Below are 26,226 nucleotides of genomic sequence, written 5' to 3' on the forward strand. Positions count from 1 at the left end.
AGTATCAAACAAGACTCGTTAAATAATTATAAATATTCGTTAAATAAAGTGCCTGCCTTTTTCAGCAAAAAAAAAAAAAAACCGCACAACCATCGAATATGAAACGAACGAACATCAAAAACTTCGTTAAATAAGGTAGCCTACCCGAATAATCACTGGACACTTAAGTGCAAAAAAAAAAAACTAATATAAAAATTAAACTCACGTTAAGCTGTTAAAAAAAGAGGTAGGCCTATTAACTGCATACACCGTACAAAAAAAATTATAAATAGGCTAAATGAGAAACAATAAACGAAAAACCTTCATTTTAAATTGCAACAGTTCGCTTTGAAACCAGATCTTCCGCCATCCTTTGCCAGTTAGCTCGTCTCACTCTCCTCAAATGATAAATGAAATCGGACACCTGCTGCTTTACTGCGGCGCTCGTTCCGCTTACGCTAAATTACGAAGGCACGTAGTCACTAACTGAATTAAGTGCTTTATCGCTATAGGCTAAAACTTCAACACGATGGGGACGGTGCCGGTGGTCAAGTGCTATGACCGGTAGGTGGGTTAAACACCGTGTATCACCGGTAACACCGACTATCGCAACAAGCCTACTGAGGAGATTGTATTTACCTTATTTTAATGAGATTGGAGTGGAACGGAGCAGACAGAGTTCACAGGAGCAGGACTCCACTTCCAAAACAGTGCAGATTACGGTATGTGCATTCTGCGAGGGAGAGTGAGGGCGGGGCACAGGGGCGGGGCCGTTGATTTCGCGGCTTTAAGGCTTTACTTCCTGCTTGCTACTGCGCATAGCTACTGCGCAGAACTGGTCCCTAGATCGCTATCTGCGCAGGCGCAAGTCCAAGATGTCAGCGCCATATCGGGACACTGGCGGCTTCAGTTTTGACCAATGGAAGAGAGCGAAGGTAAGTGGTCCATCTTTTTTTACAGTCTATGGGTTTAACATGGTTTCCAGAGTTCTGGAGCTGATTCGGGGTATGTCTTTTAAGGGGCCGTTCACATATTCACGAGTTCGTTATTTCCAATGTAGGCACGCGCTATGCGCGCTCATAATGGAAGCGACGCGAAAACAGGCGCGTCCGCACCGCATTGAGTTAAAAACATCTCAACTTTTCAGAATGCCGCAAGCGCAACGTGGGTCATGTGACAAGAACTAACCAATCAGCTTCATCCTTTCCGGTAACAACGTTGAAAGCTCAGCTAAGATGAGGGAACAGCTGATCATAGCTGTATATGGATTGCCATTTAGAAATAAATTTAGTAGCAGAGCTACTGCAAGCGATTTTTATTGCTGCAAATCCATTTATCCTTTGCTGAAATTTCCGCGTCTTCATGGAGAGAGCACGTCATGGTTGCTTAGCAACGGCAGACACCCCAGGTGCGCAACTGCTCGAGCGCTTTGGAAAGAAGGAGAAAGCGGCGCGATTAGCGTTTACACACGTTTTAGGCGCTATATGTGAATGCCCCTAACGCTGGTTGGAAACCCTCACCAACACAGACTTACTTTATTTTTTATTTTATCCTTACTTCAGCCGCTACAAGTGATCATACCAATAACTTGTAATCTTTACAAGAATATCAGAATCATGCAATGAGCAAGTCTGCGTTTTAGACACTTAATGATATCACATCAGTTTGTGCTTTTAGAATCACCGAATCTGCTGCGGTCGTTCCCTCACATCTGCAGCATGACCAGGAAGTTGCTCACCAGATCACACGGTAACCAGTTAAACCGTAACACTGGAGAGCGCCAGGATGTTTCCCTCTGAGGTGCTCTGATTTGTGCAACCGTGGTACACCATATCGTTCCTCTGAGGGGCTCGTGCATCGCATTTGTGCTGCTGTGGTACACCATATCGGTTTTGCAAAAGGAAAAAAGGGCCATATTATTTGGCCTCTCTTTAAAGTATTCCCATATTTTGATAATAGTGGTCTCTGTTTTTGTGATAGAATGCAACTTTCTCCATTCCCAGTATGCCATTACACGAGATGTAAACAGTGTGACACGTCGACGCATTTCACGCACGTCGACGTATTTTTGTAGTCAACGTAATCGATGACACCGACGCGTCATTGTAGCACTAAAGTTTTTATTAAAACATTATTTTTAAAGGAACATTTAACAGAATTTTGTTTTACCAAATTTTTTTTGCAGAAAAATAAAACACATTTCGCAGGGCCTTAAAATGTATTTTTTGTTTACCTTTTAATAAATTGCTGTTAAATATTGTAAGTTTCATGATTTTAATTAATTAGTCATGCTTTTTGATGAATAAAAGTTAATTTAACGATTAAAACAGAGGGCCCTATTTTAACAATCTAAACGCAAAGTCTAAAGCCCACGGCACAGGTGCACTCAGGGCATGTCAAAATCCACTTTTAGTATTTTAACGATGGAAAAACGGTTTGTGTGCCGGGGCGCATTTCTGGAATGGCTTGTCCCTATTCTCTTAATAAGTAATGGGCATAATGTTCAATAAACCAATCAGAGTGTCATCTCCCATTCCCTTTAAGAGTGAGATGCGCTCGTGCCATGGCCGATAGCTATTTACATGGTGGAATTTGTTGGCGGAAAAGCTGAACTCTTCTCAAGCCAAGAAACCAATCTGCTCATGTGCAAAGTAAAAGTTTGCAAGCAGATCATCTATAGGACAAGCAGGAATCCACCAAAGCTTCCCGAGATGAAGAAGGCGTGGAATGAAGTAGCAGTGATTGTGTCCTCGTCTTCTGGCATCAGAAGAACGGCTTTAAAATGCCGAAAAAGGTACAATGATGTCAGGAGATGGGGGAAACAAAAGCTTGCTGCTAATAAAAAAAGCAGGTGGCCATGGGAGGAGGGCCACCTACAGCCACCCCAGACCTAATGCCAGCTAAGGACATTGCTGCCTCTACCCTCAGTACTCCATTTGGCTGAACAATTTGAAAATACGTAACATTATAAAATACACTGACTTATTAAACACACTGAGGAGTTCAACGAGTGATGTTTTGCTGAAATTACCTGTTAAGTGGCCAGTCAATCTTTCAGTCGTCTGCGTTGGATGCAGGCTTTCAAATAGCTCCGTTTTAATATATGTGTGTGCATTGGCATGATTGTTCAATTAATTAGCCAATTTCATTCATCATTATAAGTAATTCTCATACACGCAATGACTATCCATCATTGCGCCATTGACTTTAGACTTTAGACCAGGTTTGAGTTGGTCTATGGCACAGTCTATTTCCAGCTCCTTAAAATAGCAATGCACCTGAACACACCTCTTTTTTAGACCAGCACATGGGCACACAAATGGGCACAAATGCATTTGCTAATTAAACGATGTGGCACTGGACGGGAAAATGCGTCACCGCCGGACTGAAACTAGCAAACACACTTGCGCTGCCCCTTGCGTCACATTGCGCCGGGTGTATGATAGGGCCCAGAGTCTAGAAAAATTCAAATGAAAAAAGAATGTAATTCTGAAAACTAACATTTACAAATTTGGAAAAACTGTTTTTTTTTTTTTAAGAATTTGACAAAAAAACAATTAAATGGATTTCACAGGGCCCATTAGGGGTGGGCGATATCTCGATATTTAAAATATATCTCGATATTTTAACACGATATGGATTTTGACATATCGTATATATCGATATATTGTTTATATTTAATTCTGATTCCGCCACTTTGCTTGTTTGCCTTCTCTGTGCTGTGCTCGCCCCCGTTCGCTCGCCGCCCGACTCCTTGCTTTTGTCCCCCCTCCCCTTGTGTGTACAGAACTAGTAAAAAAAAAACATCTAAAAAAAAAAGGACAACTGGCTCCATTATATGGCGATAATTCGGTTTTAAGGCGTCGGGTGAACAGCAGGCAGATGTCTACTGTAGGGCCCTATGATTTCCGCGATGCAGAAAACGCACACGGAATCGCGGAATCCAGTCATAAAAACGGAATTTACAGTTTAACGTGAAATGTCACGGAATTTGTCAAATTTTGAATGAAATAATCAAAAGTAGGTCATCGCACTTACATCAAATAACGATATGGACTAATATTTGCAAATATTAAGCCAGAAAAGTTTATTTAAATATGAATCCTGCATGTTCTGCGTGTCTGTGTTAATGAATGGCACAGAAGCGCGGCTTCATTCATTAACTTTACACACACTGAAGCGCGCGTGATGCTCACTGTGATTTCATCTGTCGTCTCACTAAATTAGGATGTAAACACATAAGGAACATCTCCAGAACTGCTCTGAGAGTCACTTCATGAGCATCTGACCGTTTGATTTGAGTAAAACTAGCGTCATATCACATCATAGATTGTTGTTTCACATACACAGAACTGTAACGGTAAACCCGTCAAAAAAGTATTTGCCAGAAATCTATTACTATTGTTCAGCAGAATGTACATAGCCCACTACTACTATTAAAATGAAACGAACATTTATTTTTAAGGAATAATCACACAACATTTCTTCCATGTTTTATTTTTAATAGTAAATCCCCTTTGTTTACCAAAAAATAAAGTTTGCTTAATTTTAAATAATTAAAAGATAAATTAAATGAATGTTTTATGCCTTCATTTGATAACAAGAAAAAATTTAATTACACTGAATTTCTGAAGGGAAAAAACATTTCACATAAGGCTATTTTAAGAGTTTGTTGTTTATATGCATTTAAATAATTACACATGCTAAAACACAGAATTAGGTAACAATAAAACATATGGTGAAGAAAAAAATAAAACGTTTCATAGGGCCCTAAACATGTAATATTTGGCATATTTGTTTTTGCAGTAGTTTTTGAGGGTTATTTTTTCTGTAAAGATATCGAGATATATATCGTATATTGAGATATAGCAAAATATATCGAGATATATTTTTTGCTCCATATTGCCCAGCCCTAGGGCCCATACATTATATAGCCTAAGTGATATAGAAAACACTATCAGAGTAGTTTAGTACTAAAAAGTAGTTTTCAACCTATATTAAAAACGTTTCTTTTCTTGCTTGGAAGGCATTGGCAGTGTGCATGTGCTGCTCTTTGTGACGTATCCCCTATATGCCCTTCCTGTGGGGAGAAAGGTTGGCTGATTCTTTCTGATGCCAGATAACAGAGGAATGTGCAGGCGGCTTTGTCTTCTCATGTTTGGCTACCTCTCGGTTGGCCTGAGCAGGGATAAGTGGAAGGGGGTTATCTGAATAAAAGTGGTCAGGTGTGAGTTTTTCTTTCTTATAATGATTCTGTTGCCATATCTGGCTCATTTTGCTCTGTTTTTTTTATTTCGCTCTTATGCATGTTGACCAAGTGTCAAAATATTGAGCCTATTGTGTGATTATTCTCTTCTGTTACCCATCTCGCCATCTCATCACCTTTTTCAGGAGTGTGACTACTACTTTTCAATTTTTTGCAGAGGGTATATGACTGGCTGACTCCGTGTAGTCTCTGCTTGAGCCGTGTTGCTGGGGCAACCAGATTCTGGAATGCAGGATCAGGAGTTGATTGTAGGGTGCTAAATGAAAAGCACACGTTCCCTCGTTAAAAGTATACTGCCGTCTCTGACTATCAGGTCCCATTTTTGGGAACTCGTGCTCTTGTTATTTTAATGTTCCCTAAATAAAAGCCAGTTGAGTGAAAGAAGACTGGCTTATGCCAAAAATAAACCAGAAGTGGAGTGTTTTTGGTCTTCGAGATGTGCGCTACAGGATTGATGGTTTGACGTTAAGCCAGTATTTCATACTCTAATTCCATATGCCACGGTCCAGCTCTCAGCCATGCCAATTCCCATTACGGTGGGCGATGTTGCAACACTCGCCGTTCCCCTGTGATGTCACCGATTTTTTTACATAAATCCAAGGCGAATGTAAACACAGCTCCGGTGGAAGCAGAGTGCGAAACCAGAGACGCTAACCACTGACGCGAGACAAACTGTATGATGCATCTGCTCCCAAAATGAATCTGACTGTGCGTCAAAGTTAACTGACATTTTAGCATCACACATCCTGGGATTATGAATGTCACACCCACGGCTTTTCCACTCAGAGGTTAGAAATGAGAAATGAAGATGAATGCTTTTTATTTCACTGTTGGGCTTCTGAGCTTGATGGATAATCACAACAGCTTGCCACAAAGGCACAACGAATCATTGCATCATTGAGCGTTCAGCGAAACTGCAGTGCTTTTCGATATAAACTTGCACCTGTTTTGAAAACTACTAATAGCGTATAACTCTGTTTAGACAAATTGTGTGCATTTTGGCAGCACAGACCAACATTCGAACAAAAGCATGACAAATCATTGCATCGTCTGATTACAGAGAGGTTGTTTGTTGTTCAAAACAGGACCCTGGCTTAAAAACACAGTATCATGAGCTGTTAATATGTAAAAGAACAGTCCCATATTGTGTTTTGGTGTTAAACTTTTCAAATAGCAGGTAAAAACAGCATTAAGGATAATGTATATTGGCATTTTTTTCATGTTTTCTGTGCTGCAATTTGGCTTGCCTAGCTTTAAGGCTTTGCACATTTTCAGGTTTCTTGTCATAAGACTGTTCATGAAAACTCCCTTAGAAACAACAAAGTAGAAACATACGCCTTCATTTAGAATGGTTCATTTGTTATGAACGGTCTAATGTAAACCAATATCACAGTGTCTGTGTTTGTTTTGGAATGTCGGTTGCACAGCTTTGCCCCTAGATAACGGTTAGGTATAAATTCGCTTTTGTAATGATATGTAAAGGTGTAATTAGGAGCCTAGTTAAGAGTCAAACATCTGGGGTTTGAACCAAATGACTTTTTTATTCCCTGTGTTTTACTGCCTCGCCAGACTCCTCCCTGCAATATTTTAAACGCCTTTGATCCTCGCCACACAGAAACACTCCAAGGAGAACACATTTATAAATAGAAAAGTGAGAGGAAAAAAAGAAGTGAGGCTTTCAAAATGTCAAGGCAGCACCCCATATGAAACATACTCTGACTTCATAGTCTTATCAGCCATCCCAAAAGAGGAGAGAAAAGCTCTCCGGCATGAGCTGGGATGCTAATGCGGCAGCCTGGTGATAATGCCAGTGCCGACCATGTCACTGGGCAGCTATTTCATGCTTTGAAAAAATGTTGTTATAACGGAGGACAGACGCTCGTTATCAGGAAGGGCTCAGAGATTGGATCAATTCATGGGGGAAAGAGCATGCTTAAAGTACAAACATGATATTTAAATAAACAGGCCGTGCTCACTGCCAGGCCTCTGCAAAAAACAAGGTCTTCTATACAATGGGATCTGTCTGGGCAAGGGTCAAAAGAAGCTCTCAGCTGGAATTAATGGGCTAAAGCAGGCAGGAAAAACTCCCCTGGTTTCTTTGACGAATTTCCCCTTCTTTTTCTTGCTCCTTTTTTTGTGAACCAGCTTAGCCATTTTTTTTTCTCAGGATTGCAGTATATATTTTTATTTCATAACTGGTTTGTTTTGCAAATACAGTGATTTCCGATCGCCCTCTGCTTTTAAGATGATGAGATTGGTATGATATGTAGAGCTTGACAGTGAGCTATATTAAGTCGGTCAAATCATTGTGTTTCTCCTAAGTATGATTTTTCCCTCCAGCCGGATGTTAGTCAGGTTGATAGTTGTTTTCTTAGCCTGGACGATATAGTGAAGATGCAATGATGCGTAACACGGAAATAGAGGGTTGACTCAAGAGGCTGTGCTGTAATCAGTTGTCCAGGATGCCCTGCAGATAAGATGGCTTTTGTGTGCCAGTGTTTAAGTCATCAAGCACTCATTCTTAAATTGCTTCCTCAATCCACTATTAGAGGCCGATAACCTTGGCAGTGGCAGTCTCTTTTGTTTCTAAGCTAGATCTGTGTTGGTTTCCAAGAGAATTTTAGTACAGAATCAATCTTTTCCCACACATGCATTTATTGCTTTTTCAAAGGTATAAAGTTCATACAGTACTCTGAATATTTAGGGCTCAACATTAAGGATGGCCTGCTGGACTACATTAATTTTTATGCATTGTAAACTGAAATATTTTGTTGATGGGGTGGTTGATTTTGTTTTGATGGGGTGCTGCGCCAGATGACCTGGCCTCCACAGTCACCGGACCTGAACCCAATCGAGATGGTTTAGGGGTGAGCTGGACCGCAGAGTGAAGGCAAAAGGGACAACAAGTGCTAAGCATCTCTGGGAACTCCTTCAAAACTCCTTGGAAGACCATTTCAGGTGACTACCTCTTGAAGCTCATCAAGAGAATGCCAAGAGTGTGCAAAGCAGTAATCAAAGCAAAAGGTGGCTACTTTGAAGAACCTAGAATATGACATATTTTCAGTTGTTTCACACTTTTTTGTTATGTATATAATTCCATATATAATTGCACATGTGTTAATTCATAGTTTTGATGCCTTCAATGTGAATCTACAATTTTCATAGCCATGAAAATAAAGAAAACTCTTTGAATGAGAAGGTGTGTCCAAACTTTTGGTCTGTACTGTATATTAGAGCTGCAACTAACAATTATTTTTTCTGTCGACTAATCTAACGATAATTTTTTGGATTAGTCGACTACTCTAACGATTATTTTTATTACAATAAATAATTAATCTAATGTTCTTTTTTTGATTAGCTAATGAATCATTTGGATAACTTTACAAAAAAATATAAGTACAACTTCTAATATAATATTTCAACTTTTATTCATTTTCAACCAATGTGGTTGAAGTTTTTACAGTATACAAAAATAAAGAGGCAAAGAAAATTATTTTACTATGGTAAATATGAGTTTACGATATCGTTTATAATTAAACCACAGTAGCCACAAATTTACAGTTGTCTGAGAAGTCATGAAATGTTCTTTAGCATCACAAACCATAAAATGTAGTCAGTGTTCTGCTATGGTTTAGCATGGTTTCCAGAGATCTGGAGCTGATTCGGGGTAGCTCGGTGGTTTATGACTGTTGTCTCACGGCACGCTGTCTTTTAAGGGGCCATTCACATATTCACAAGTTCGTTATTTCCAATGTAGGCGCGCGGGAATGCGCGCTCATAATGGAAGTGACGTGGTCGCGATGCGCACACGAAAACAGGCCCGTCCGCACTGCATTGAGTTAAAAACTTCTCAACTTTTCAGAATGTCGCAAGCGCACCGTGGGTCATGTGACAAGAACTAACTAATCAGCTTCATCCTTTCCCGTAACAACGTTGAAAGCTCAGCTAAGATGAGGGAACAGCTGATCATAGCTGTATATGGATTGCCATTTTGAAATAAATTTAGTAGCCGAGCTACAGCAAGCGATTTTTAGTGCTGCAAATCCATTTATCCTTTGCTAAAATTTCCGCGTCTTCATGGAGAGAGCACGTCATGGTTGTTTAGCAATGGCAGACGCCACAGGGGCGCAACTGCACGAGCGCTTTGGAAAGGAGAAAGCGGCACAACTAGCGGTTTCCATGTGTTTTTAGTTGTGATATGTAAACGCCCCTAACGCGTGTTCGAAACCCACGCGAACACAGACTTACTTTATCTTTTATTTTATCTTTACTTCAGCCGCTACGGTTGATCATACCAATAACTTGTAATCTTTACAAGAATATCAGAATCATGCAATGAGCAAGTCTGCGTTTATTAGACACTTAATAATATCACATCAGTTTGTTCCATCACATCTGCAGCAGAGACCTGAATCAGGAAGTTGGTCACCAGATCACACGGTAACCAGTTAAACCGTAACACCGGAGAGCACCAGGATGTTTTCCTCTGAGGTGCTCGTGCATCGCATTTGTGCTGCCGTGGTACACCATATCGGTTTTGCAAAGAAAACAAAGGGCCATTTTATTTGGCCTCTGTTTAAAGTATTCCTATACTTTTGATAACAGTGGTCTCTGTTTTTGTGATAGAATGCAACTTTCTCCATCTCCATGTAAACAATGTGACGCGTCGACGCATTTCACGCACGTCGACGTATTTTTGTAGTTGACATAATCGATGACGTCGACACGTCGTTGCAGCACTAATATATATATATATTAGGGCTGAAACGATTCCTCGAGTAACTCAATTACAAAAAATTATCGAGGCAAATTCCTCTGCCTCGAAGCCTCTTTTAATTTATTTTAAATTCAAGTTCAGGTTCAGTCAGGTTCTTTCGCAATGATTTTTTTTAATGTGACAAGCACTGCGTCCGAAATCTCATACTGCAAGGAGTCAGCAGTGTTTTGATTTGAGGGCGCGGGCAAAAATAAAGAGAACGTCGTGGCGTGTGTCCATTGCAAGATAGAGCTGGCATACCACAACTAGGGCCCTATGATTTCCGCGATGCAGAAAAAGCGGAGGGAATCGCGGAATCCAGTCATAAAAACGGAACTTACAGTTTAACGCGGAATGCATTTAGTGCATTTAAGTACCATTCAGTTGGGGTTTTAAAAAAGCATTTTCTGAGATGCACATTAAACACAAAACATTAATTTAATGTATCTTTTAATTATTGAAAATTAACTTAACTCTTTGGTAAACAAAGGGGATTTAATATAAAAAATAAAACATGGAAGAAATGTTGTGTGATTAAACCTTAAAAAAAAAAAGGTTTATTTTTGTAGTAGTAGGCTATGTACATTCTGCTGAACAATATTCTTTAACCGGACTTTTATTTTGACGGGTTGACGTACCTTTACAGTTCTGTGACGCTAGTTTTACTCAAATCAAACGGTCAAATGCTCATGAAGTGACTGTCAGAGCAGTTCTTGAGATGTTGTTCACATCCTTATTTAGTGAGACAGCAGATGCTGAAATTACCGCGAGCGTCGCGCGCTTCATTGTGTTTAATGAATGAAGACGTGCTTCTGCTCCATTCATTAACACAGACATGCAAAACATGCAGGATTCATATTTAAATAGACTGTTCCGGCTTAATATTTATAGATATTAGTCCATATCGTGATTTGATGTAAGTGCAATGTAAATTCCGTTTTTATGACTGGATTCCGCGTTTTCTGCATCGCGGAAATCATAGGGCCCTAGTTGTGGTATGCCAGCTCTATCTTGCAATGGACACACGCCACGACGTTCTCTTTACATTTGCCCGTGCCCTCAAATCAAAACACTGCTTACTCCTTGTGTCTCCTTCAGCTTTGTGGGTGACGTAAACGCGTTGTGTCACATTAAAAAAATCATTACGAAAGAACCTGACGTGAGAATTGAAATAAATTAAAAGAGGCTTCGAGGCAGAGGAATCTTTTTTTGGTAGAATACTCAATTACTAAAATATTCTATAGCTACAGCCCTAATATATATATATTGGCAGTGGCACCAGTAAAATTTTGGCAGGACCGTTCGAAATCTAAAATAGTGGCCCAAATCCTTCTACTGAGGCCAAATATTATTCATGGTTTTATGAAGTAATTTTACTTGAGTTAATTTATAGTACAAGTATTATTTAAGGCTGCAATGCCTAAAGTGAAAGAAAAGTGGAGTAGAGCCCTATTAAAGCCCCTGAAAAAAGTCTGGGAACCGAGAGCATGATATGATTGAAGTTGGGAAAGGAGGGGTGAGGTAAAGTGATGGGAGCTTAGCCGAGGGTTCCCTCATAATACTTCTGGTTCTGACACTGGAATCTCAACTATTTATCTGGAGTCTCGGGAAAGAAAAAGATAGAGAAAAGAGTAAAGCGGGAGGTGGAGAGAAAAATCGCTGAGAAAGTTTATATAAGCATGTGAGCAAGAGGCCTAAGAAGGCTGAGGAATGCAGGAACCAAGCAAACAGAATTAACCAAGCCAGTTCAAAAAGAAACGGACCACTTTTTAAAGTGCAGACCAAGGGAATACACATCTTAAGATGCCCTAACTTATTCTTCTGCTTCCACCACCTCCACTACATATGTAAAGCAGTGTAGAGTCACTCTCTGAAGGTCAGAGAATTGCTCAGAGTTAGTCAGGCTTTGCTTTGATGATATTCACAGCAGTTCTGTGAACATCAACTGTGTTTAAAGGAGCTGCGGTCTTCTGCCTTATTACGCATCCTCATCCAAAAAAAAAAAAAACCAAATACAACACCATGACAGTTTTTTTGAAGGCAACTTGTCTCTTTTTTTTAAAATGAGCACTAGGGATAAACAGGGTTTTACATATCATAATCCTCTATTTGACAGCCCTGGTAATCTTTTTCTGGCTTTCTAATTTGGTGCAATTGGCATCTTTTTATTCACATACAATTTGTAATTTCTCAAACTGAAACTGTGCCATGTGTTTGAATGTGTGCATAAAGAAGAAGCAAGTTTGCACTTTTAGTAAAACCTCTTGAAACACTTTTCACACTCTCTCGAATTCAGTTTGTTCAAACTTTGGATTTGACTTGGATTGCCAGAATTGTCACCTGGAGTTTTTCTGAAAGCATCACACTAGATTAGGTTTGTGTGATATGACAATTTTTGATTGTGGACGATAAAAATGTCTCCATGATCTTCTTTTGAAGAAATATTGTAGTATTGCGCTACAGTGCACATTCTATCAGTTGCAGTTTGTCTACCTTTGACTCCAAATGCGTACAACACCTCATACATCAACATAAAATGTTAATTTTGCAATTAGTTTGACTGTAATTCTCAGAGAACTTGTAAAATAGTAAAACCAATTAGGGATGCACCGGTTGACCGGCCATAAATCGAAACTGGATGGTTTTTGCTTAAAATCCGCTATCAGCAATCGGCCGGTTTTTGGTCTTTTTTCGGACGATTTTTCCGGAAGTGCGCCTGCGTGCACATACTACATTGTAATCATTCCCGATGCCATTTGTGTGGAAGTATTTCGAAATCTGTGCATAGGACATAGGCAGCCCTTCAGCACTGGAAGTGCAGAGCTACATGCGAACAACCGTTGTTGTACTGGTGCACAAATAAGAGCCTTTCCTGCGTGCACTGAAGTTGTGCGAGTGTACTGTACCTGTTCGGGGCCTCCACACGCGTAGACAGTGAAGGGATGTTCAGCTCAACTTCTCGTGTGTTGGATGAGAAACGAAACAGACTAAACTGTGACAAAACTGAAATGTTTTTTTTAGGGATGCACCGAAATGAAAATTCTTGGCCGAAACCGAAAACCGAAAAAGAGAAAACCAAGGCCGAAAACCGAAACCGAAACACCGAAAGAAATTATCCCAATTATTAGTACCATTGCATTTATTGCTATGACCGTGTACTAACTTTACTAAAATTAAAACATTGCAATTGCATAAATTAATATTAAAGTTTCAAAGATAATTACAATTACATAAATTATAAAAAAACATAAAAATGCATAATTACAAATTATGCAAATATTTATTAAGCACATTGCAACAATGCACAGTATAAAATAAAATTCAAACTAAAATTTAATCCCACTCATCTGTATATTAAATAATAATGTACAGACCTACTGGCCTGCAGAAAGGTTTTAAAATTAACTGTTCTCTCATAAAAAGTGCATTTAGGTGAAGAGCATTTGAAATTTTTCTCTGTAGTACTAGAAAGTGCATTACTTCTCCAGTAGGCAAGACTGTTATCACTTCTGGGGATGGGGACTTCAGACAGATAACCATCTAGCTGTTGAGCAGTTGAGCTTGTCATCTGCCTGACATTTGAGAAATATTTGAGAGAGTGTATTTAAATAGGGCCAGGGCATAAATAAACATTTTTATCAAATTAAAGCAGAAATCTAGCAAAAAATCTAGCAGAAATATGGCTACAATCTGATATTATGCATGTATATGTATATGTGTGTGTATTATATATGCAGAGACGAGTCTTTTTTTTTTGCGCTCTGATCTCAGTCTCCTGCGCTTGGCGCTTCTCCGTCTCCACGCGGGTTCTCCGCATCCAGCGCGGCCTGGAGCATTTCTCGTGTGCTCTGCCATATTTCCGCGTCCAAGTAATGGTCTTTATAACGCGGATCAAGCACATTCGCGATGAAGTGCGGAGGATCCGAAAAGATCTCAGTGAGACGTGTGCTAACAGACTCTATAAGACTGTACTTTTCTTTGTTTTCACTTCGTGGTCCGTCTCAATCTCTTTGTTAGGAGACGCTTTAGTGCTGCGAATAAAGGAATAAGAATAGAGAGAATGTTCTCTATTAAGACCCACTGGTGTGAAGTGAATGACGCGGGGAGCTCGTGGTCTGCGCTATGCAGGTGCACGTGCAGGTCGCGGTTTCTGTTTGCGTCATCATAACATTTCGGCCGTGTTGTTTCGGTAATAAAAGTGTTTCGGCCGAAAACCGAAAATGCACTTTTTGGCCATTTTCGGCCGAAAATTTTCGGTGGCCGAATATTCGGTGCATCCCTAGTTTTTTTTTTTTTTTTTTGTAGAGTAGAATTTGCATACATGTTTGAAAAGCCAGAAGTAAACGTCAGTTCTGTATAGGATGATTATTTTTATTTTACCTTAAAATTGTATCGACTGAATTAGATTTTAAAGTCACCTGCTGTAGCACACTGAAAAAAAGTGTTTATTTGATTCAATTAAAACATTTTAGAGTAATGATTCACATCTATATTTTTTAACTTAAGACAATAGTTATTTATTTTTCATTGGCTCAAGTAAAAAAAAATAGAAGTGAATCATTACCTTAATTTTTTTTTTAATTGGATGAATGAAACACTTTGCATCCTTGTTTTATTCACACCAACATTATTTGATTTTAACATTTTGGAATAATGTATTTATATACCATACTTTTATTTAGTCTCACTAGTAAAGACCTAGTTTTAAATTTAAAAACAAATTTAAAAACTAAAATACTGAACGCTGATTAAGATACATCTTATTGAATGTGTGTTGATTATGTTGTTTGGACTGTAGAACAATGCAGTTATTGCCTTTAATTTCACATGGTTACAGGGCGATTCCACAGTTTAGGCCTAACTGCAAGGACAATAGCCTGCAAAGTCAATCTTCATGGGGAAAGCCATTGTCCTCAGGTTAACATCCTGAGAAAACCTGGGGTACATCTGTGTGAAAGGCAGGATAAATCTGGCAATGGTATACTAGTAAACTTTGATCAAAGTTGAGTTGATGTAAAATTTAACGTTTGTAACATGGACGGAAAAACTGTGTAAATTCAAGCAGAAAGTGTACTTAATCTAATTCAGTTTAATAAAATTCTGGTTGAATCCCAATTCATGTTTTACTTTGTTCCTAATTTGGTATATTATGAGTCATGTGTTGTGTATGGTTCACAAAACTGGTAATAGGACTTCTATGCAGGCAGGGTGGCCATCTAATATTATCTGTTCTATAAACTTAAAGGTGCATTTTTGATTCTGGTATGTTCATAAACTGAAAGCCAGAAAAATTACTAGCAAATACCACAGGTATATTTTTAAAATTTATTTGCCAAATGTAGAAGCCAAAGTAACTCCTACAAGTGTGCAAAGTTATAACGGGTGTAACGTGGACGGAAAAAATTAAACAATCCTGCAAGATTGCCTCTGTAACACAAAATAATACCATTTCATGAAAATTGGCAAATAGAACAAGTTCATAACACATTAAAATAACCTGTCATCATTTACTATCAAATTTAAAGATCATACATCGTGAATGAAATAACATTTGTAACGTGGAAAGATAAAATGAGTAATTCTGCTGAATAGAGCACCAATAACTCTTCATGCAAAGTAACCATGAATATTTGTAAACTAAAGGACAATTAATTTACTGCAGAAGTAATTGAAAGGCAGTTGAGGCAGATAAAGCAGCGGTCAGGGTGAGCCTGATATCTGCCAAGTGACAATCATGGCAGTCAGTACAACCTACTGTGACCGTGTCCTGCGGTCCTGGAATGCTAAAAAAACTTCAAACAAGTCAGAAACTTTGAATGGGTTGTGTCCTGTTATGGTAACGGGTCCATAAAAGATCCACATTGGATGAACACACTCAATGTCGTCTTTCCTTGGCCACAAGAATGAGTTGCATGCCGGGTCTTTGTGTAGAAACCTGAACTTCACATGAGGGACGTCAACAACTTATTTACATATCCTGATTTACAGAATATGATGCTGCATGAATGGTGGCCTACATAGTATTTGGAAAAGTTTTTTGGATACTAAGTTTTTTTTTAGGCCTGCCTTTTAAAATAATGAATAGGCTACTTAAGACATTTATTAGGCATGATGTGCTAAATATGATTTGGAGAAATAATACACAAGACTATAGGCTATTGCTGAGCTGTGGCTGTCAGCTACACTTGCACTCAGGAAATAGTTGGACTCTTGACTGGTCAATTAAGTGAGGTAACGCTGAATTGCATGACTAATCGACCAATACAGGCTAAAGCTGAAGATCATCCCGACGGGTTGGGTCGGGTTAGGGCTTAATTTATATCATCTTACGCGGGCTCTGGCTTGCGCTCTGGTTTGCGAGGTAAATGAGCGGTCATGTGATGTGTTTCGATTAGCGCGAGAAAGATGCGAAAATTGATGCTGAGTAGGTGTAACGGAGGCTTGCCTCTGGCGATTACATTTTGGTTGCCCCAGCAACTAAAGCAAAGTCTGAGGTGTGGAAAAGTTTTGACCATGTTTATAATGAGTATAATGAGTGAATAATGACGCACCATCAGTGAGCGCAGGAACCTGCTGAAGACATCTACAGTGGATTCAATCATTTTCCTCCACAAAAACATGTAAGCTTAGCCTAATCTCTGTGAGTAAAGGTTTGATAATGATAACTAAATATTCATTGAGTCTTAAAATGCATAATGTGGAGTATACGCTAATATTAAATGTCAGCTGCTAGTGGCGAAGCAAATCAGGTGGAGCCTTTATCTTAATTTAATTTGTTAAAAAAGCCTCGTTTTTATTCGTGCATTGGTCTATTTACAGGCTGAGCGTATGACTGTTTAGAGTGCTGAGATGTTACGATGTTACAGAGGACTTATTTTATTTTTTTATTCCAACTTCCAAGTGATTAGTTATGAATAAATTATGTTAAAACATGTATAAATGACTCATTCTTGACAAAAGGCAAAAGAGCTATGTGTGTGCGCACATTTGAATAATGTCGGGCTGTAAACTGGTTCGGGCTTTTAAAAAGCTATCAATCAAAATGTACTTGTCGGGCTCGGGCCGAAACCTGCCGGGCCTAACTTTTAAGGCCCGATTACAGCTCTAATACAGGCAAGGAAATGAGCACAAATTCACGGTACGCTCTAGCTGCCATCAAACGGAGCTCCTGTGGAACTGAAAGTAACCTCGCGCATCGCCTGTGGACTACATAATTTGGACATGATGAAGGTACATTTGACAAGCTGTGGAGCTTCATTTTACCACAAAGCTAATGTTTAAACTAGCTTTATTTGTGCCGTCAGTGCGGAAAATCTGCGCGTGTTTCTTAACATTATAGCCCAGTTGTTTAAAAATCTATGCGATTAACGCCAACAGTTTATTTTAATGGCATAAGTGAGATTGTGTTAACGCACTATTAACGTGTTAACTTCGGCAGCCTAAGCTATATTCTTACGAACATTGGACAGAAGAAAAAAAAAAACGGGAAAAAGTCAGCAAATTCATTGACGATGTTGACTTTCATGAACAGCTTATTGAGTCAAAAATACTCAGAAAACAACGTTCGAAGTTGGACAGACTAAAAAGCTCCGTCTAATTTACGAACAAGATGTGCAGAATCTGTCAGAATGTATACAACCACCATGCATGCATGCTCTTTCACGATGAAAACGACGCCCCTTTCGGTCCGAAACCACTAGCAATCATCCGACTAGCACACTCTTCTATCCTTTCTCACCACAATGATCCTATTTAATGTTTACTTAACCAAAGTTTACCACGTTCGTATCATTTTAATGTTCGTAAACTTATGGACAGAAGCCACAGACTTACCCACATTTGTCGAAATCCGTGAAATCCTGTTGTTCTTTCTCCCGTGCAGAACAAGCGTGACAGAAAGGGGCTGTTTACACCTGGCCACTTCATGCGTTTTCTCAGATCGGATAGCTATCCGATCGTGAAAAGACCAGGTGTAAATGCCCTCCGAAACGCATTTGAGACTGATTTGAATCCGATCGCTCAAGATGTTTTTATCGTTTTGCTACTCATACAATTACATGGAAAAATGATGTCTGTTTTCTTTAGAATCATAGTTTAACTGCTTATCGTAACTGCCTGGACAGAAGGTGTAACGAACGTTAGTAAATGTTTCCATTGCATCGTGGTGGATTAAGGGAATTATACTTGCAATGTTAGTAGTAGTATTTTGTAGAAGACACACCAAAATAAATGTTATGCACCAAAATTCTGGATTTTATTAAAGGAAATGAAAGAAATGACTTAGGAAAAATCCAGATGCACTGAATGTCCCACCCTGACAACCGCAGTTTCTGGGGACGGAAATAAAAAAAAGTCTCATTACACTATAAAGCCAAGGCTTAGTGTGATAAAATTAACTTTATTATTTCTTACATCTATCTTAAACAAACTAGTGAAATAAAAATAAAAAAATGACAACAACTGGGTATTATTCGATATATTTTGTTCATTACACCCCTTGTGGACAGAAACTGTGGAATCGCTCTACAGTTAATCTTTTAATTTCAGGCCAGTTCTGTAGTTTCAACCCAAATTTAAAAACAAAAGCTAAATGCTGATGTCTGTACCATCTATGTTTGTATTAAATGCAGGCTACTAACTGTGCAGTTACTGCCGTTAATTTCAAATGGTTACAGTTATTGTTTACAATAGCCAAAAGCCAGTTTGGACTACTAAATACCAAATAAACATCTTGTTTATGCACACTTTCCTTCTTTCTTGTTTGTTGCTTAAAGAAAAATAAAGGGAAATCGGTATAGGAATCGGCCATGAAAAATCATGATCGTGCATCACTAAAACCAATATGACGAAGAATCGTGATATATCTAAAAAAAAATTGTCATATGAAATTTTTTCCTTATCGCCCACTAGTACACTAAACTTATTTTTACATCTCAAACTACACATTCAAAAGTTTGCATTTTAGTTTGAATTAATCATTTTATTTAGCAAGGATGCGTGAAATTGAACAAAATTCAAGACATTTTATAATGTTATTATATATGGTTTATATTTTAATGCAGTTTTGGTGAGCATATCATCTTTTGAAAACAACAAAAGATCTTACAGACCCCAAATTTTTGAACTGTATTGTTTTTAATTGCAGTAATTTAATTGCATTTTAATTGCATCATAGTGGTAGATCTGGCATTATTTTTAGAAAAATACATATTCTGATTATTATAGTGTAGCAGTTTACATAATAATTTCTAATAGTTAATAAAGAATTTCTAATAGTTAATATTTTTTATGACAGATATTTTTAGGATTTCAAGAGATAGTGAACTGGAAATGACCCAAGCTGGATTGGGTTGAAAGACCATCAGCTCACAGCATTTTGGTGAACTAATACTACCCAGTAAGCCATGTGTCCAACCAGACCCTTCTCTCTGACCCCCATTTTGGGAAAGTTGAGAAACAGAAGAGGGAAGGCTACATGGAGGCTGTGCTATTCCCCAATCTACTTAACATTCCCATCATCATGGCCCTTGATACTCTCAACCAGGACCAAACTTTAACATGTCAAGTCAAGATCAGAAACCCTTCATGCTTGTGAACTCAGTATGGAGATGGTGTAGTCATGGTTGTCTCATGATCTAATCAGTTACTGGGGATGTCGAACCAGTCTGAGAATGAAATTAGCTTCCTTTCTGTCTCTCTTTGAACACACAAATATGCACACACACACACACACACCTATGTGCAAGGTCAGCCATGTTGAGTCAGTGCGAGCAGCTCTTGTTGTTCATTGAGGCACTCAGCTTGCTGTGAAATGTCTCGCTTCGGGGTGAAGAAATGAACAGAAAAAAGAAGTCAGAAAGAAAGACCTGCTGTATTTCCGTCATCATATTCTATATCTTCAGGGCAGATTTCACAACTTCCTCTACCACAGTGGATTGAAAGGTGTGGCAGAATACCTCCGAAACAACTTTTATACACTGAGTGACTCATCACAATTACAGATTGTACGGATTGTGTTTGAATGCGCCAAGACGTTTGTGCGGAATTTCCAAATTCCAATTCTTGTTTGAACTAAACCAGGCTACCTCTGTTGCTAGTTTGTAGATAAATGATTCAACATTGGGGAAATATTTTGATAGAAATATAAACTATAAAAATGTTGCACAGAAGATTGTACCAACATTTAAGCTTGAGCTTTAATGTGATGAATGCCTGAAGCTTCTTTATAACAAAAGCTTCATCTTAGTAAGGTATTGTAAAAGACTTGTTAATGAAACGGAATCCTGTTGGGAATGTTTATTGTTAGGTAAATGTTCTTGCACGTCAATTCATATGCAGTTCACTTAACCAGGCTTCTAGAAGACAATTGATGGGCAGTTCAGCTGGTAAATCCATGCTATTGGTATATTCATAAGTCAAAGTTCCATTATTTTATTAATTTTATTTTACGATAATATTTAAATATTAAAAAAAATTAAATATGCAATGCTTTAGAGTGCAAACTCTTTTTGAATGTTTTTAATTAGATGGGATTTGTATTATTTAATATTTCATTAGATTATGGGTTAGTTTGAAATTTTTATACTAATAATTTCACACACACACACAATTCATATTAAAATGTATATACATTTTCTTTATAGAATGACAAAGTTTGGTACCAGATTTGTCAGTATGAAGAAATGAACTGTAACTATTTAGTTTCTTTATTAGTTAACTCTTTAAATTTTAGCATCAGAAATGCTAAAAGTAGACAGTAAATTAGGGATGCACTGAAAATAAAATTTTGGGCCAAAACCGAAAATTCTGAATGCACTTATGGCTTAAAATAGAAACCGAAAATGCATTTTATATATATATATATATATATATATATATATATATATATATATATATATATATATATATATATATATATATAATATTTTCTTTCTAATATTTTTTAATATTTTCTTTCTTTTCTATAGAGACTTTTTGATGTAACTCAGTAATTTGAGATAAAATGATAATGATAATAAATAATAAATGATAATAGATAATAAATGATAATAATAAAAAATAAAAAAATCTATACCTTTTTATTGAAAATAGTGCAATAAAATTTGATTATCATTTATTTATTTATATTTTTGACTAATAATCAAAATAATGTATAGTCCTACAAAGCTAATATTATCAGAGCATGTGAACAGAGCATAGCTTCATGAGTGGGTAGCGTAAGTTTACCAGTGTTGCCATGTTACAGCACAGTAGCGCTATTGCAAATACCACATATACCACATAGAAATTTCCTGTTGCCGCGTTATCTCACATAGTTTTTCTGGTGAGCATGAGCAAGCAGTACGCACATTCATAGAGCGGAATATTGAGCAGAGCATCACACCACACCCTATATGTTTGGACAAATACCAAAAATGCCATTTTTAGCTTATATTTTTCTGAGGGCAAGATTTCTGTGCATCCCTACAAAAAATATGAAGTGAATTTTAGCTTAGTATGGTCTTTTGAGCTTTGAAGGAGCTGCTTTTCTTTTGTGTGTATCCCCCAGTCATCCAAATGAGCACTCAAGCATGGACAGTCGTTTGGCAGAGACAAAGCTCATTTTCTGTCTCACCCTATCTCTCTTCTGCTACCACCTCATTCTCGTCCGCATCTATCGTTATGCTCTTCTGACTCCATTTGACACATTCTCATACCCTGCTAACCGCTCACAGAAACACACGCTCGTTTGTCTTCGTTATTTCTTTTTCTTCGTTATTTGTCCTTCTCAGCCAAATATCTACAGACATGTATTTTAAATAAATGTCTAAGATTTAAAGCATTGCGCAAACTATTTCTCAACAGACCCTCAGTTCAGTACCCTTAAACTTCTACACATGTTAAATGAATATTTTACAAAGTTCAGTTTAACAACCTTAAAGATGATATATGACTCTGCCAAGACAAGAATTGCAATTACTATTGCTCATACTTGTGGCAAGGGATTAAAACAAATCCCCGCCTAAGCATTAAAATTATATATGCAACTCATCCCTCATTATTTGTGCTACAACATGAATGATACCTCAAATCAAGTGACTTTTGACAATAAGTGTAAAACCTTTATGGCATGGTAAACATCAGAATCCGATTATCATCAGAGAGTTTCTTATAATCACTGAAGTGCCCCTATTATGGGTAATGAAAGGTTCATATTTTTGTTTTGGGTGTCACCAACAACAGGTTGACATGCATGTAAGGTCAAAAAATACTTTCATAGTCTTATAATGTGCATTTATTTTTAACTTACTTGCTCAGCGACTCCCAAACGATTCACTAAATGGTTAATTTTTCCAAACCCCTCCTTTACATGACGCTAATCTGCAGTGATTTGTTCGATTGGTCTTATTTTAATTTCTTCATGCCTGTAATGCCTGATAAAGCAGCTTTTGTGCAGGGCTGCTTTGTGTAAAGCGTTACCGGTTAAACCACTATTTTTTCCACTTCAAAAGCGCCACCTAGTGGCAAAGAATGATTTTGCATTTTCAATCAGACCAACGCGGAAACTTGACAACTTGAAACGGCTTGGGATTCGTTTTAAAAACAAATTGTTTCAATGATTCAGAGTCGATTCTTTCTTTTGAGAGACAATAACATTATACAAAGTGCACTTTCAGATTTAAAACTTTGCAGGATGTTTTCATTCACTTTGTTACACACTGCATGAAAGGTAATTTTCAAAAATCCATAATTGGGGCACTTTAAAAACTTTCTTGTTTTCGTTGTTAAAAAACAGTTGTGCTGCTAAATATTTTTGTGGAAACAGTGACACATTTTCTTGATTCTGAAGAGAAAGTTCTAAAGAACAGCATTTATTTTAAATCTAAATCTTTTGTAACATTATACGTGTTTTTCTGTCGGTTTATATTTAATGTGTCCTTGCTGAATAAAAAAAAACTCACTGACTCCAAACTCTTTTGAAAATGTAAAAATCTAGTTAAAAAAAACGACAATTAAGTCTTGCTTTTTCTACTTGCCTAGTTTCTTATGCATGTTCTTTCTTTAAGAACTAACTGCAGAGCTTTTACAATGTTGAGTATATAACAGTGCTGATCTATGGGCCACCCTACACCGACAGCCATGGGCAATATGAAGTGAGCTATCCATTTCCTTTCTCTCACCTCCGATATTGGAGCCTTAAGCTATCCAGCTAAAGTCAGGTGTTATGGATCAATGATGAATGAAAAATAAGGCCAAGAAGGTCAAATAAAACAGCCCAAGCCTGAGAAAAGCAGTTTTTTCTTGTCTGTTTTTAAAGGAGTAAGTCTCTTCTTTCTCACATGACACCCTTAAGGCTCCATCTAGTCCTGTGAGTTTGCTAAAGCCCAGCAGAGCAAGTGTAGAAGACAAAGAAGCAGAACTGGCACTATGCACTGTGCAAAAATATACTTCTGGAACAAATCGGATAACTTTGCTGCTTCCTTGTTTCTTATGTCCTTGTGCGACATACTTGTACTTTGCAACTAAACATGAATGCTTGAGTCAGCTTAAATGAAGTTGGAATGAATGAGAGTATTCTTTAAATGTTTGCAACCTGAATAAACACCAGATCTTAATTTCTGAACCAGCTAGGTATAATCTCAAAGTTCAAGGGCTCAAGTTTAATCGGATCGAGTTTTCAATGACAGGAGCCTCTCTGTTCTGGCAGGAGTAAACTTTGGCCAGGCAGTGTCTATCTAGCTCTCTTTCTTCATTCACACACCCCACCTGCCTGCCCTCAGTAACGATGAGATCACTCGGCTACTGATAACATTACAGCCAATTGTTTTTTGCACTTAACCGAGCATTCACTTTATTCAGTATGATACAATAAAATATAAGATACAATAAAATCTAATGAATCATTCTGCAGCATATATAATGCCACACCTTTCTTACACTACCATGCATGGCCTGGATAAACTTGGAGATCACAGTCCAAGTGCTTTTTTTGCTTTTTTACTCTCTTGCCATCATATGTGATGGATTCGAGTGCTCTTTGTATGCAAACCTGCTGTTTGCTGACTGACGGCCTCCACCTCTTCTTCCTCCCCCATCTCATTCCTTTATGGCAGTGAAACAGAGAGTTTTGCCCGACTGAATAGGCTGACTGTTGACACAGCTGACAGAAATGCAGCACACATGTGAAACGTCTCTAATGTTATTTGATTGCTAGGTAGAGTGCTGAACATGTGACTCTGGCTCTAAGCAAGCAAGTTTAATAAAGGCTTTCTACACTTAGAGGAGGAATAAGACAATCTATAGGAGGTATTAGGTTCCCTCTTGAATCTATCAAAGCCACTTATCTGCTTCTAAAGCTGCCATTATCATAGGCAAAGCATGATGGGTATAGGATGTTGTGGCTGTGAAATGTAGAAATGCTATTTAAAGGTCTACTTTAGGCTTGACACCTGCAGAAAGAAACATGCAGTATTTGTGAAGTGGTTTGCACTCATTTGTGATGAAAACTTGCCAAATGGCCATTTATTTTGTTGCTTGAAAATGTTTGTGTGATGTTGCATCCTGTTAATGACTAGGAGAGTCACTAAAAATGTAAATAAGATTAATAAGTTTTAAAATGGACAAATAACCATTTAAAATTGTTTATTTATTATTTTAAATTAATTGAAAGTAGTTAAATGTAACAACAAAATACATTAATAATTAATACTTTAATTACTACAAGATAAGGCTGATTTTAAATTAAAGGTAACACTATTTTAAGGTGTAATTGTTACACTGTCATTATTCATTTTAAGTACTGAGTATTAATTTAGAACATGTACTTGAGTATGGTTGGGTTTAGGATTAGGGTTTGGCTTGGGGTTACTTGCTTGTAATTAATTTTATTGTTATTATAATAGTAAGTACATGTAACTGGTAACAAGGTGTTAATTTATTTTATATAAGTAAATACACAACTAGTGATTAGTTTCTTCATTTTTACTTTTAAATGGCACTCCTAGATGTACATAGCATACTTAAGTGTTACTTAAAAAAATGCCAGTTGATGTGTCTTAGAGATGACCCTATGGTTTGTTCATGTTCTCCTCAGGTGTGATCCGGACACAGGAACTGCTGGACCATGAGACCGTACCTCACTACTGGCTGACGGTCTATGCTACTGATCGTGGTGTGGTTCCGCTGTCTTCCTTCGTCGAGGTCTACATCGAAGTCCAGGATGTCAACGATAATGCCCCACAGACCTCCGAACCTGTCTATTATCCATCCGTCATGGAGAACTCACCCAAAGATGTCTCCATCATCCAGATTGAGGCGTTTGACCCAGACACCAAATCTAGTGAAAAGCTGTCCTATAAGATCACTAGCGGGAATCCCCAGGGTTTCTTCAGCATCAACCCCAAGACTGGTAAGTGTTTTTTTTTAAGGGCTCTGTTTTCATCTGAATGTCCTTCTAGCAGTTGATTTGAAGATGCAGAGGTTGACAGGAATAGACAGAGTTTGAAGTAACTGAATTTATCAAATGTGGGTTCAACTGGACATAAGGCAGATTTATTTTTATTTTAAAAGATTCAGCACACATATTGGGCAACTGCGACACTTCAAACATCTTTCATATCTTATGAATGTTGTAAAGCACTAATGAATGAATTATATACCAGCGTACATTTGGAAAAACCTGAAATTTCATTTTCAGTAGTAACTTTTTTACTTTTATTCAGCAAGGCACTAATGACATGTATTATAATGATGAATTAACCTTCTATTTCTCAAATAATCTTGAAGAAGTTTCCATAAAATATTAAGCAGATAAAAATATCCAGTCTAATATTAAGGCAGTTGAAAATTCAGTTTTGCCATATCCTAAATTAAGTACATTAAAAAAATATATATATTAAAATGGAAACGGTTATTTTAAATTGCAATAATATTTCACAGTATTCAGTTTTTACTGTTTTTTATTTTAAATAAATGTGGCCTTGGTGAAGATTTGAAAAACGGTTGTTCATATGGTAACTAACAGCAATTCTGTTAATGATTTGTTCAGCTGACACACAACTCAGTGATTCATTTCCTATTTAAGCATGGTTTGCAGAGCATATTCTGTTCGAAAGAGTCTTTTCATGTCACATTGACCTATATAAGTACAGTGAAAATGGTCCATCAGAGAAGACATCCATCTACAGGATGCATACAAATAGTTAGAGATAGGTTAGCTGTGTCCTAATGCTCTTCTGAGATTCTA

General features: G+C 37.7%; 1 protein-coding gene across 8 annotated transcripts in view; it reads left to right on the forward strand.

Annotated features, from left to right (window-relative positions):
- LOC132143519 (protocadherin Fat 1-like) overlaps positions 1-26,226 on the forward strand; it is a 105,128-nt gene that overhangs the window by 14,452 nt on the left and 64,450 nt on the right. For all 8 annotated transcript variants that reach the window (XR_009434254.1, XR_009434253.1, XM_059553799.1 and 5 more), the window contains exon 3: positions 25,075-25,389. Coding sequence is in view for 6 of the 8 variants with exons in the window: in XM_059553799.1 (XP_059409782.1) it covers positions 25,075-25,389 (315 nt within the window). In the remaining 2 variants the exon portion in view is untranslated. The remainder of the gene's footprint in view (positions 1-25,074; positions 25,390-26,226) is intronic.

This window comes from Carassius carassius, chromosome 7, assembly GCF_963082965.1.
Source record: "Carassius carassius chromosome 7, fCarCar2.1, whole genome shotgun sequence".
NCBI lineage: Eukaryota > Metazoa > Chordata > Actinopteri > Cypriniformes > Cyprinidae > Carassius > Carassius carassius.